The following is a 13130-nucleotide window of genomic DNA, read 5'->3' as shown; positions in this document are numbered from 1 at the left end:
GCCCTGGATGCCATAGAATTCGCTCTGGGGACCAGGCTGTCCTGGAACTCAGGCCCACCTTCCTCTGGCTCTCAAGTACTGGGATTAAAGGCATGCATAGCCACTGCCTGGCTAAGAAAATTCTTTGTCAAATTTGTCAAAGTGCCTAATACACACTCACAAAATAAGCATTCAGGTGGGTTTGGTGTCACACGCCTTGTGATCCTAAACCTTTAGAGGGTGAAGCAAAAGAACTGCCATAAGACTGAGGGCAGCAGAGAGCTATCCTGGGAGGGAGGGTGCTTCAAATGCTTTCCAAACAATGTAAAAAGCATTGACACTGTACTAGAGTATAAATCAGACTTTAATACTCTGGAAATGGCTTTATTCAACTACTTTTCAGGAAGTAATAAGTATATATAGTTCTACTTAGTTTTCATTTGTTTGTTTGAATTAAAATAGAGTCTCACTCTGTAGCCCATGCTGGACACAAACTCAAAGTGATTCTCCTGCCTCGGTGGGATCGCAGCTGTGAGTCACCATACATACCTTTCTTCCTGTCCTGAGGATTAAACCGAGGACCTCACACCCCTGAGCTCCATTCCCGACCTCCATCTGGAGGTTACTTTCTAATGTACCCACTCTGGTATCTACAGAGGAGGAGGCGGGGTCCCTGGCATAAAACAGCTATCATATCCATCATATGACATGGCTAGGCACACGCCGTCAGCCTGAGGACTCAGGAGGCACAAGCAGGTGCATCTTTGTGACTTTGAGCCTGGTCTACATAATGAGTCCCAGGCCAGCCAGGGTTGCATACTAAGGTCCTGCTTAGCATCCTTCCTACAACATGACTTTCATAAAAGCTCCTCTGGCCATGAGTTGGGAGAGTTACTCATGATCTGGGCTAAAGCAAGGGAGTCTGAATGATTGCAGCACAAGTCATGGATCAGGAGCACAGACAGAGCCTATGGCAGCGCCTCAAAGCCCAGTGTGCACAGAATCACCCACGCTCCCCAGGAGGCTGACTGGGCTCCATGCTTGGGGTTTCACCCAGCAGGCACGGGAGACTCGAAAGCTACATCTGTAATATCAGATGCTGCTGCTGCTGGTGTGGGGTCACACTTGTCCTACAGAACAAGTGATGGGGCAAACACACTGCCTATGTGGGAGAGCTGAGCAGACGGCTGATATGTAAATTAGGAATAAAGCTTAAGAACTGAGTATAATTGTTTACAATTTATAACTGTACATTTATAATGTGGATTGGGTATTATACCTGCTTGTTTCTTTAGAATCTTCCATGACTAGCACATAAATGGAAATGTTCATGGCACACTGAGACAAGTATTTATGGAGATTCTAATTATAGATCTTGAGCAGCCCAGAACAGTTATGGTTTGATTTGTATAAAGAAAATGCATGCTAACACCTAGCATTTACAAGAACTATATACACCACTTCTAAGAATGTCCTTATAGACTATCATGCATCAAGCATGACCTTTTCAGGTAACGGAACTTAGGTAACTTAGGAAACCCTTTTTAAACTTTTAAACTAACTTAGAATAAAATCTTTTCAACAGGGCACATGACCCAAACATCAGCTTTTTGCCACTGTGCACTGTCTTCTCCATTTACACAGCAGTGTTACTGCTCGGCAGTGAGCATCACCTGTGGGCTCAAGCAGGGCTTAGGAAGCCATTACCTAAGGCAGACAGCGACTGAGCTTGGAGTTGCTCAGGAGCCACTCCTGCTATCTTTTTCCTCTCAGTACCTTGGGAAGGGGGAGGGGAGGTTCGTGCCTATGACTGCTCAGTGTATAGAGCTCTACATTTCATTGTCATGATTACACACATCTTTAATCCTGGCACTGGGAGGCAAAGTAGGTGGATCTCTGTGAATTTGGGCCAGTCTGGTCTACATAGAGAGTTTTAGGTCAGCTAGGGCTATGCAGTGAGGTCCCGACTCAGAATATAAGTAAATAAGTAAATAAATAATAAGTTAAAAAAACCCAAATTCCATTGGTATACTTTTCGGTTTGATCCAACAGTGACTCTACAGTAAGGACTATAATGATGGATTTTAAGATTTCTTTTGTGCACGTGCGCGCACACACATGCACACGTGCCCATGTGCCTCCATATCACTGGTTGGAACTCACCAAGTGGGCTAGCTAGGGGGCTATTCGGCCACAGGTATTCTGCTCAACCTCCTGGGTACTGGGATTATGAGCATATGCCGCCACAAATACCTTTCCAAACTGTGGGTCCTGGGGACTAAACTCAGGTCCTTGGGCTTTCAAAGGAAACGCTCTACCAACCTAGTTACCTCTGCAGCCCCAAGATGCTATTTTCCTAGAAGGACTTTTTGTCTGGTTGTTTACCTAACTCCAGATCTTCAGGCTGGCCAGTGGCTGATGGATAGCTGACCTGTTGTTACCAGCAATAAAGTGAGTTTTATGGTATACTGCACCAGAGACATATAAGGCCTTAGGGTATAGCTGATAAAAGAACTATAGCTCTGTTCACTTATAGGTAACATAGCTTAGTGCTTCTGGTTCAAATCTATGTGGATATTAAATATCACTATGCGTCTCCCTCTCTTGTTATACAACTTGTTGGAAAGCACACAGCTCTGAAGAGTAACAACATTCAGTTACATAGAAAAGAAATGTAAAGTGACCCTCACGAGGAAAAGGACCAAAGTCTGCTATAGTCTGACCACAAGGGAGTTCCTGATGTTGGTATCGTAGTATCATTGCTCAAAGTCACATAAAGATCACATTTACTGACCTGGGGAATGCTGGGAAGTTGCAAGTGAGGTCATAGAATTAGAGAGGTTAAGGTTGGCAGTGATACTAAGCTGGCTCTGCAGTGCAGGAGGGTAAGGAGATGTGGGTGTCAGGAGGGACTCCTCACTGGTTTCTTCATCAATTCCAGGCAAGTACGTGTCAATCAAGGCATCAAGAAATTTAACAATGAGCTCAGCATAGTCTGGGATTTGTGTTTGCTGTAATGGAAAATAGGACATTATTTTAGCTCCATTTAAAAAAAAATTCCCTCTGAAGCCAAAGAAAGGTTAACTTGATATCTGGGACTTGGTGGATTGTTTTCTTTTCTCCTTTGTATTCTAGACCATTAAGGGGGGGGGGGTCTGGAATAGTATTTAGAGAGAACTATGGAATGTACAGCTTGGATTTTACTTGGCTTCCCCTAAAACCTTCCAGATAAACCTGCAATTTCTGAAAGCCATGCAGAGACAGAGGAATTGACTACTTAGACAAAGCAGTCATCAGCAATGATGTCTAGCCAACGTCCCAAAGCAGAGAAGACGGGCAGAGCATCATCATCCCACCATCCACTGTTGAGATCCTCATGACATACTTCTGTGACTTCAGGCCCATTTTTTTAATGACAACATGTGCATATCAACAGATACCACAAAATAAACTAAATCCAACTCTTCGAATCGGAACAATGTATAAAAAACTCATCCTGACTTAAAACCCCTGCATCTAGGACATGGGGGAGGGGGTGATAGGGGAGGGACAGAAGCCCTGCCTTCAAGGAACTTCAATTATTTTAAGAGACCAACTAAAAAATAAAATACAATTTCATATAGCACACCAACAAATGCCAGTCAAAATGAACAGCCAGGAACAAACCCAATATAACAGTCAGATGTAAAAATGTGTCCCTGAGGTAGATTTTAACACGTATCATGCTCTTTGCTAGTTACAAGATGGGTGTGTGAGTTTTGCCACATGTACAGAGATCTATAGGCAGACACATTTTATAGAGGTTTCCACATCCTTTGGAGATTTCAAGCCTAAGTTAAAATAAAATTAATACATCAACATATTAAAGATATTGCCTCCTTGGGAAAAAAATCTTTCTAAAACAGTGTTTATTTTGAGATGTTACTTTGTTTAAGGATAATGCATATTCTCCAAAAGACTCATGAATATAGCTAAAGACTCTGGCTTATCGAAAATTAGAGAAAAATATTTTTTTACCTTTGAAAAGGGTCCTGCAAACCGCCATAAGCCATTAAAACCGAAACCTGCAAAAAAAAAAAAAAAAAATCAAATGATACTCTTACAACAAGCAAGGCAGCTTTAAATAGTAACAAAATTAAGCTGTATAGCTGACAAACAAAATCTATGCACATATTTAAGACATTTTAAAATCAGTATCAAAGATGACTAAAATGTCCTTAAAATAGACAGCATTTTTACAAAGTGGTCAAGTAGTTATCATATTGAATATATAACTAGGAGAGTCAGAAGACAGCATGAAGGGAGAGAAGCCTATCCCTCAGAGAAAGCTACAGTTAGACATTCTCCAACAGGGCCACAGTTGCAGGCTTGGCGAGTGCCACCTCCTGGTATACTTAGTTACTTTGCAGGTATGATGTTTGGTACTGTGGAGGGGATTCCTCATGGTACACCACACTCTGCACGATTCCATGGATCGGATTTAACAAATTTGGATCTTGGCACAAAGACAAGAGGGTATTGATCTTAGAGTCCAACAAATTGTGCCTAAAAAAAAAAAAAAGTAAACAGAGGAACATTAAATAAAAAGATTTACTCGTACGAACAACATGGCAAAACTGGAGACGAGTACTTCTATGTGATTTCAATGGTTTCTCCTTATATTACTGGTACTGGCCTCCTGGAATTTTCTCCTTACTACAGTAAGCCTCCTTCATCTGCACGCTCTCTTTCCATTCATTCTCACAGTAACAGCCAGAGTGTGTAGCAACTCACTACCAACTAAGGCTTTCCCAACAGCTTTGCACTGTACAAAGGGATAGAACTCAATAGTTAGCACTGACATAGCAAAGGCTTTAGCCAGACCTATGCCCAGATCTATCCTCCCTTGGAGATCTTTACCCTTCTACATTCCACACAAAGGCCCTGTTAAGGTTTCTTTAATTTGCCAACACCTTTCTGTCACAGCTGTCAGCTGACATATCCAGGAAGGACTCTCAACTGAAGAGCTGTACTCCTCGACAGAGCTCCACAGTCTCAACCCTTAAAGCTATTAGTCATCTCTCTCTATGGTAAAAATGATGGCTACACTTCCCACTCTACAGGTAGCAAACATCACTGAGAAATACCTTTGCCACCCCTTTATAGAGCACCTGACAAAAAGACAGATACAGAGGCAATCAAAAAACAACAAGAGATACTTACACAACAGGAAACACTTTGGGAAACACAACACTGGCCTCTGCTAGATATTCATAAAGAATTCGCTGATCAAATTCATCTGTGGTATATTTTACCAGTGTAGCCTGCCAAGATCAAAAAAAGGTAAACAATTTATGTTGAAGCTTTCTATTTTAATGAAGTGAAAACATCTTCCTTTCATGTTTGTAATATTTAAGGGCCTGCTAACAGAAGATTGGAATAAAAATGTGAGGGGGAAAAAAAACCCTCAAAAAGTAAAATCCTGCCAGGAGTAGTGGTACGCATCTTTAATCTCAGCACGTGGGAGGCAGAGGCAGGTGGATCTCTGGGGGTTCAAGGCCAGCCCAGTCTACAGAGTGAGTTACAGGATAGCCAGGGCTACATAGTAAAACCCTGCCTCAAAAATGAATGAATGAATGAATGAATGAATGAATGAGGTGTGTGTGTTCCCCTTACCAGAACAGTAAGAAGCAGTGCTTGGATCTTTGGGTCAGTAAGTACTTCTTCGTCCAATAGAACATTAGATTCAGACACTGAGACTTTCCGTAAATGTGGGTGCTGCTGCGAGGAGGAAATCCTTTGGGTTTCTGTAGTAGGATATGGATTAATGTAAATAGTAGTTATTATTAGTAGAGTAAGTATATTTTACTCAACATAGTTTAAGATTACATCTTAAATTCAACAGTTCTCTAAACAAACATCTTAATTATCAATCTTACTAGGATAGTTATTATGTACTCAGTAATGTAACAATTTGCTAGTGACCTGCAGTGCTGTACACCACACACACACACACACACACACACACACACACACACACACACGCACGCAGAGTAATTTTTTTTTTTTAAGTATGGTCCCTCTATGTAGCTCTGGCTGGCCTGGAACTGTCTATGTAGACTAGGGTATCCTTGAACTCATGGAGATCCTCCTGCCTCTTAAAGTGTAGCTCAGGCAGACCTCAAGCATGTGATCCCCCTACCTCTGCCTGTTCAGCACATTCCATTGGCATTTACAAAACTGGTCGATTTCTTCTCCTGCCAACTTAAGGACTAGAGAGAGTGAAACAAGAGTGCATGTTTCTGTATTGTACCCTGAAGGCTTAAGGTCTGGATGGAAGGAAATGGCCTTCATTGTGCTCCTCATGGCCTGCGACGATCTTCACTACTTATCAGCTTTGTTTCTTACCCATTTCATAGTCGGTCTCTGCCACTCTTCTCATTTTTGGGGGTGTTGTAATCCCTGATTCCATTTCTTGTCTTTTAGGAGCCTTTGTGTCTGATATCAAGTGATCAAAACTTTTCCTTGTTCCTATAAACAAAAGTTACAGAATATGAACAACTACAGTGTCTACGAATAGCAGTATTCTAATCATGTAAGCTTTTACTTTTGAGCGCAAGCTGAGACATCCCTGGAACCTCACTTCTTAGCATTATTCTCCATTTCCCCTTTAAGGCCCCACAGCTGTCCAGAAATGGAGGATCTTAAACTGGCTTAAAAAGCAACTTTATTTTATTTATTTATTTAAACTTTTATTTATATAAGTACTCTGTAACTGCCTTCAGACACTCCAGAAGAGGGCACCAGATCTCATTACAGATGGTTGCGAGCCACCATGTAGTTGTTGGGATTTGAACTCAGGACCTCTGAAGAGCAGCCAGTGCTCTTAACCACTGAGCCATCTCTCCAGCCCCCCAAAAAGGAACTTTAGATTACATTCACTATCCTGAGAATAAACTAGACTCCACTAAAAAGAACAAGTATCCATAAGAAACATAAGGATTAGATTTTGATCAGTGCAAAGTATAGGAAAACAAACAGCCACTTTAAGTAAAGAAATTGAGTTGGTTATCAAGAAACAGTCACTAGCAGATGAGCAATCTCCAAATACAGGTAAAAATTAAAGTGTGAGCCTGAAGGGCCCAAGTTAGTTGACTCTGTTGGTCTTCCTGTGGGATTCCTATGCTCTGACTTAATGCTCAGAAGTACACTCATGGGAAAAGGGAAAAGTCTGAAATGCATCTCTTAAATGAACTCATTCTTATTTTTTAAAGATGTATTTATGAGTACACTGTAGCTGTCTTCAGACACACCAGAAGAGGGCACCAGATCTCACTACAGATGGTTGTGAGTCACCATGTAGTTGCTGGGAATTGAACTCAGGACCTCTGGAAGAGCAGTCAGTGCTCTTACCCACAGAGCCATCTCTCCAGCCCCAAATGAATTCATTCTTTTTTTTTTAAAGATTTATTTATTTATTATATATAAGTACACTGTAGCTGTCTTCAGACACACCAGAAGAGGGCATCGGATCCCATTACAGATGGTTGTGAGCCACCATGTGGTTGCTGGGAATTGAACTCAGGACTTCTGGAAGAGTAGTTGGTGCTCTTAACCGCTGAGCCATCTCTCCAGCCCCAAATGAATTCATTCTTAAAGCCAGAATTGAAGCCAAAATTACAAGACCTGACAAGTGATATTTGACAGAACAGTGTTCTGTTGCTCTCATGCACTAAGACTAATGAATAATCACACATCACGAGTATCAAGGCCAAAGGAATCTACACCCAGGCCGGTCTCTTCCTTTCATGCAAATGGAAGAAGTCACGAATGGTTAAGTGGTTAGCCTGTAGTCATATTCCTGAAACCCACTAGTGCTTTCTATGGTGCTTGGAGTTAGGCTGCCATGCTACGGATCTCATCCTACCTTCCCTTCTCTCATACTTGGTGATCTCCTCTTCCTACAGCTCAGTGTCTAACTCTTCAAATATTTACCAGTTTGTTTGTTTGGTTGGTTTTTGAGATAGAGTCTCTCTACTATGTATCTCTGGGTGTTTTTGAACTCACAGAGATCCACCCGCCTCTGGGCATGACTGATATATTGACAGGTTCGTTAAGAACACTCAGATCTCTCCTTTCAGCTTTGATATGTATGGTGTGCACTGTTGTTCCCCACAGTTGCCCTAAGTGCAACAGCACAGTTGCCTCCTGCTCCTTAGTGCCCACCAGACTCTGTGGCCATCTGTGGTGGTTGGAATATGCTTCGCCCAGGGAGTGCCACTTTTAGTGGGTGTGACTTTGTTGGAGTAGGTGTGGCCTTGTTGGAGGAAATATGTCACTGTGGGGGTGGGCTTTGAGACCTTTCTCCTAGCTGCCTGGAGATGAGTCTTCTGTTTGCCTTTGGAACAAGATGTAGACCCTCCTCCCACACCATGCCATGCCTGCCTGAATGCTGCCATGTTTCCTGCCTTAATGATTATGGACTGAACCTCTGAACCTAAGCCAGCTCCAACTAAATGTTGTCCTTATAAGAGCTGCCTTGGTCGTGGTGTCTGCCCACCGCAATGGAGAACCTAGCTAAGACACCACCACTCTGTAACACTCATGGGAGTCACATTTTCTCTTTCACATTAGAGTGGCATCAAGTAATGTTTGGTTTTGCGCCTGGCTTATTTAACATAATAATCTCTAATTCTATCCATGCTGTCACCAGTTACAGGATTTCATTTTTATGGCTACTATTTGTAGATCTGTAAAACTAAGCTTTCTTTATCTATTCACTAACAGATGGACACCGAGGTTGCTTCCTTTTCTTGGTTGCTGTGACAAGTCTTGCAGTCTACACAGCATGCAGCTGGCTCTTCAATACACTGGCTTGTTTTCCTCTAGACATACAGTTAGTCGTAGAAAACAATAGTTCCAGCCAGGGAGGTGCTATTTAATTTAATTAAATTTTTATCTTATTTTATTTACCAATGGGGTCCACTATTTAGTCTGGGCTGGACTGAAACATGTTATGTGGCCCAGACTGGCCTGAAACATGCTATGTGGCCTAGGCTGGCCTCTAACTTGCCTTTACCTCATGAGGATCACGGACAGCACAATCGTACCTGGTTGACAGTTTCTGACATCTTTTACAGTCTTGTCTTTTTCCACCCCATCCATCAGTCTTTTCTGGTCACTCTCCTTTGGAAATAGACCTCACATAGTGTGCACTGGCTCTGGGTTTTCCCCTCAGATTGCCGAATCAATCTTGTAAATGGTCCCTTTGAAAAAGACCTTTCTCTATACTGCTGCCAGGAAAATGCACCCAAAAATAAAAACTAAAAACTGCATCTTGCTCCTTCCTTAATGAAGATCTCTGCTGGATGTATGATATGGTAAATCTTTTATCATGTCAGTCTTTGTGGTTGTTTTGAGACAGGATCTCTATACATACCCCTGGCTATCCTGGCACTCACTGTATAGACTAGGCTGCCTCTGCCTCTACTGCCACCAGAGAGGGGCTGGGATTAAAGCTGAGGCACCACATGCAGCCAGCAGTCTTTCAGTCATGCTTGTTTCCACACAATTGCTATGATGCTCTGACCTATGCCAATCGCTCCCACACTCTCATCCCTCACTATGCTTCCTCTCTTGCATGCATGCCTTCCTTAGCCTCTGTCTACTGGTTGCATGTACTAAACCTTTAAGATCTGGCTAAAATGGTAGCTCATCATTTCCTACAAGCCTCAGTAACGTTAACCATTACTGCTTTAATGCCACCTGACACACACTGTTGTCATTAGCTGATTTTAAGTCATAACCACCAAAGGATAATCTCTTCTCTGAAGGGCAGAGACCCTACTTTTTCTATTTAGAACACAGTTTGAAGGAATTCAATACTGTATTTTCTCTGAGATTAGTTTTTTACTTACAAATTTCTTTGGTATGAAAATCCATAATTACAAAACACAAGGTAACCAGGAAGCTCCTAGGAGTTACTGATGACACAGGATTAACCGAAGGGAACTCGAATAGAAGAGAGGTGGCAGACTGAACTGAACAATCTGTAACAATGACTGGCATTTGTTATCTCTCCTTTCGACATTTACTGGAAGGTTGTTTGTGTTACACTTTGTTGTCTGCTCACCAATTTCCTCATGAACAAACATTTTCATAATACTATCTCAAGATACTAAGTATGTTTGCATAAGTAACTGAAGTTCACACTCATTATCTATTACTGGTTAGACATACCAATATATCTGAAATGATATCACAATGGAAGTGGCAGCCAACGAAGGGCAAGCAAACACTGCCTTACACTTGCTCTGTGAGTCAGCCAGCGTTCCCTTTCAGGAACTCACTTATAGGTTACTGGACACGAGAGGCTTAGCACTGTGCAAGAATTTCTCATAGGAATGTTGACAAAACTGAGCAAAGGTTAACTGTCAAGAACCATTATCTTGGGTCAACAAGATGGCTCAGTGGGTAAAAGCCTTTGTGGCCCGAAAACCTGAGTTCAAAGCCCAGAACTCACACAAAGGTGTAAAGAGAGAACTGACAGCCCAAGGCTGGCCTCCAATCTCCACCTGTCTGTGTGCATACATACAGATAAGACTTTCTAAAAGGAATATCATCTTATAGTGATTAAAATAATACCTTGTGCTTTTGTTGTTTCAGAGATTATAGTGTTTCAGAGCTCAGTGACACATTTTGCTTTCCAATGGTACTTTAGGGAAAGTCAACATTTCAGCCACTAGTACAGCAGTGCTTCCTCTCTTCTACATATCTAATAATTCTGATCACTACCATCTATTGCCCCCAAATCAAAAGCCACAGTACTTGAAAATAGTAATTAAAACACAGAAATAAAAACCAAATTAAACTTAAAGACATTCCAAAGTTTCAGTCTCATTTTTCTGTCTGAAGATGTGGCTGAACCAAACTGATCTATCAAACTCCTTCAGAAAAGCCACAGAAGGGCTGGAAAGACGGCTCAGTGATTAACAACACTTGCTCCTCTTCCAGCAGATCTGGCTTCAGTTCCCAGCAAGCACAGGAAGCTCACAAATGTCTGTTTACTTCAATTTCAAGGGATACAATGCCCTTCTGGCTGCCAAGGGCGCAAGGTACAAATGTGGTATACATCCACACAAATGCAGGCAAAGCACTTATAACACATAAAATAAATGAAATTAAAAAGTCACAAAAGATTTTGTTACATCAAAACAGTAAATGCTGGCAATCTAAATAGTTTCAAATAATTTTCCAAGAAGGAAAATAACTAACCATTTTTCACAGTAACAATAATGTAAAAATTTATACAAAATAAAGATAAACTAACCAAGCAATTTTTTTGTGTTGGCCTGAGAAGGCTGTCCCATGTCCAAGCTCATGGATTTCCTGGCTCGGGGACTAGTTTGGCCTACAGCTGGGTAGGTGGCTGCAAGGTATCCTTCTGAACCTCTGGGAGAGGACCATGGCTGAGTCTCCTTTAGTGTCCTGAAAAGTTTAAACAGTTTAGAAGAATTAATTAACAAGAAGATGACAAATATAACCACTCTTCACTGTTTCCAATAGCTGTTTATTTCCTAACAATGGCAATCAATGCTTGCAAACAAAGTGCTATAGGACAAAAGCATTTCTATTAAGTTGCCCAGGCTGGCCCAGAATGTACTATGTATTCTAAGTTGGTCTTGAATTTCCAATCCTCCTGCTTTAGTTTCCAGAACAGATATGTACCATTGTAGCTGGCACTCTACCACTGAGCTAAATCCCCAACCCTAGCGTACAACTCTTAATGTATCCCCAGGAAGTTAAACAGGAAGAGCTATACTGCATAATTTTATTAACTTTTTTTCTTTTCTGCACTATAGGGATTGAATCTAGAACCACATACATGCATGGCTAGTATTTTACCCCTAAACTGGTGAAACCCAGAATTAATTAAATATTTATTGATTGAGCCCAGACTGGCCTCAAATTTGCTATGAAGCCAAGGATGACACTGAATTTCTGATGTTCCCACTTCTACTTCCCAGGTGCTAAGAAACAGGTGTGCACACCACAGTCAGAAGACAGACAGGCAGCAGGTGTGCACACCACAGTCAGTCAGTTTCCTGCAGCACTGGGACTGAACTCAGGGCCTTCTGCATACTAGAGAAAAACCTCTCTCGACTGAGCTATATCTCTAGTTTCTATTTTGTCTTTGAAACAGAGCCTTAGGTAGTTGAGGCTAAGCTCAAATTTGATATATAGCTAAGGATGACTCTGAATCCCTGATCCTCCTGTTTCCACCTTGTAAGTGTTGGGACTAAAGGGATTTGTTACCACATACGGCTCCAAACTTATTAATTTGACAAGAAAAAAATTTTTTTCTTTTCTTTTTTTCAGAGCTGGGGACTAAACCCAGGGCCTTGTGCTTGCTAGGCAAGCGCTCTACCACTGAGCCAAATCCCCAACCCCAAAAAAATTTTTTATTTTTACCGAAATATGTTTTTAAAAAGATATTTGAAGATGCCTAAATATGCTAATATATGACATATACTCCCTACATAGTTGTCATTTATTGTGGTAAGAACACTTAACATCCATTATCTTAGCACTTTTCAATACAGAATAAGTACACTGTCACTAACTGCTGCTGAGTGACAGACCTCTGGAACTTAATGCACTGAATTTTATAATCAGAGAAATAAAGTCTAAAGATGCAATTGTATTATAGAATTATTTAAAAACTGATAAAATTAAGTTTGAGAATTAAGATTTCCCGAATACAGGCAACTGTGTTACTTTTCCTTTCCATAACCAAAAGAAGGATAAAGAAATAACCTCATGGCAATGGCCGAGTGTAAGGCTACTGAGCACTGGGTTTACTAGGGCATCTGCATAAAGGGTTGCAGTCTTGGTCAAGTCCTTGGAGAGAAGTCTTTTTATTATAAAAAAGCAAGATGTTAGAAAGTTTAATGACATAGCTTCTCAAACATTACTTCCCTAAGTTCAACACTAGCAGTAACATTAAAAATCCACTACAGAAAGGTTTTAATGTTAATGGAATTAATAAACAATGATGTAAGTGTTATTACCAATCTACATCACTTTTTGTTGTTTTTGTGTAATAAAACATTAAAACATTACTCTATGTGTATGAGTGTCATGTCTTGCCTGCATGTATGTATATGTACAAT

General features: G+C 41.1%; 1 protein-coding gene across 9 annotated transcripts in view; it reads right to left on the bottom strand.

The window, feature by feature from the left end:
* Positions 1 to 13130, bottom strand: part of Nf1 (neurofibromin 1) — a 232595-nt gene that overhangs the window by 8610 nt on the left and 210855 nt on the right. For 8 of the 9 annotated variants that reach the window (XM_087569750.1, XM_087569753.1, XM_087569751.1 and 5 more), the window contains 7 exon segments: positions 11288 to 11445; positions 6367 to 6489; positions 5635 to 5765; positions 5182 to 5282; positions 4382 to 4524; positions 3997 to 4043; positions 2774 to 2990 (listed from right to left, as the gene is read on the bottom strand). In XM_087569750.1, the coding sequence (XP_087425876.1) occupies positions 2774 to 2990; positions 3997 to 4043; positions 4382 to 4524; positions 5182 to 5282; positions 5635 to 5765; positions 6367 to 6489; positions 11288 to 11445 (920 nt within the window). 9 annotated transcript variants of the gene reach the window in all.

Source organism: Rattus norvegicus, chromosome 10, assembly GCF_021556685.1.
Source record: "Rattus norvegicus strain SHRSP/BbbUtx chromosome 10, alternate assembly SHRSP_T2T, whole genome shotgun sequence".
In the NCBI taxonomy this organism is placed as follows: Eukaryota; Metazoa; Chordata; class Mammalia; order Rodentia; family Muridae; genus Rattus; species Rattus norvegicus.
The sequence above is the reverse complement of the archived record's forward strand: the minus strand, read 5'-3'. Positions and strand labels throughout refer to the sequence as shown.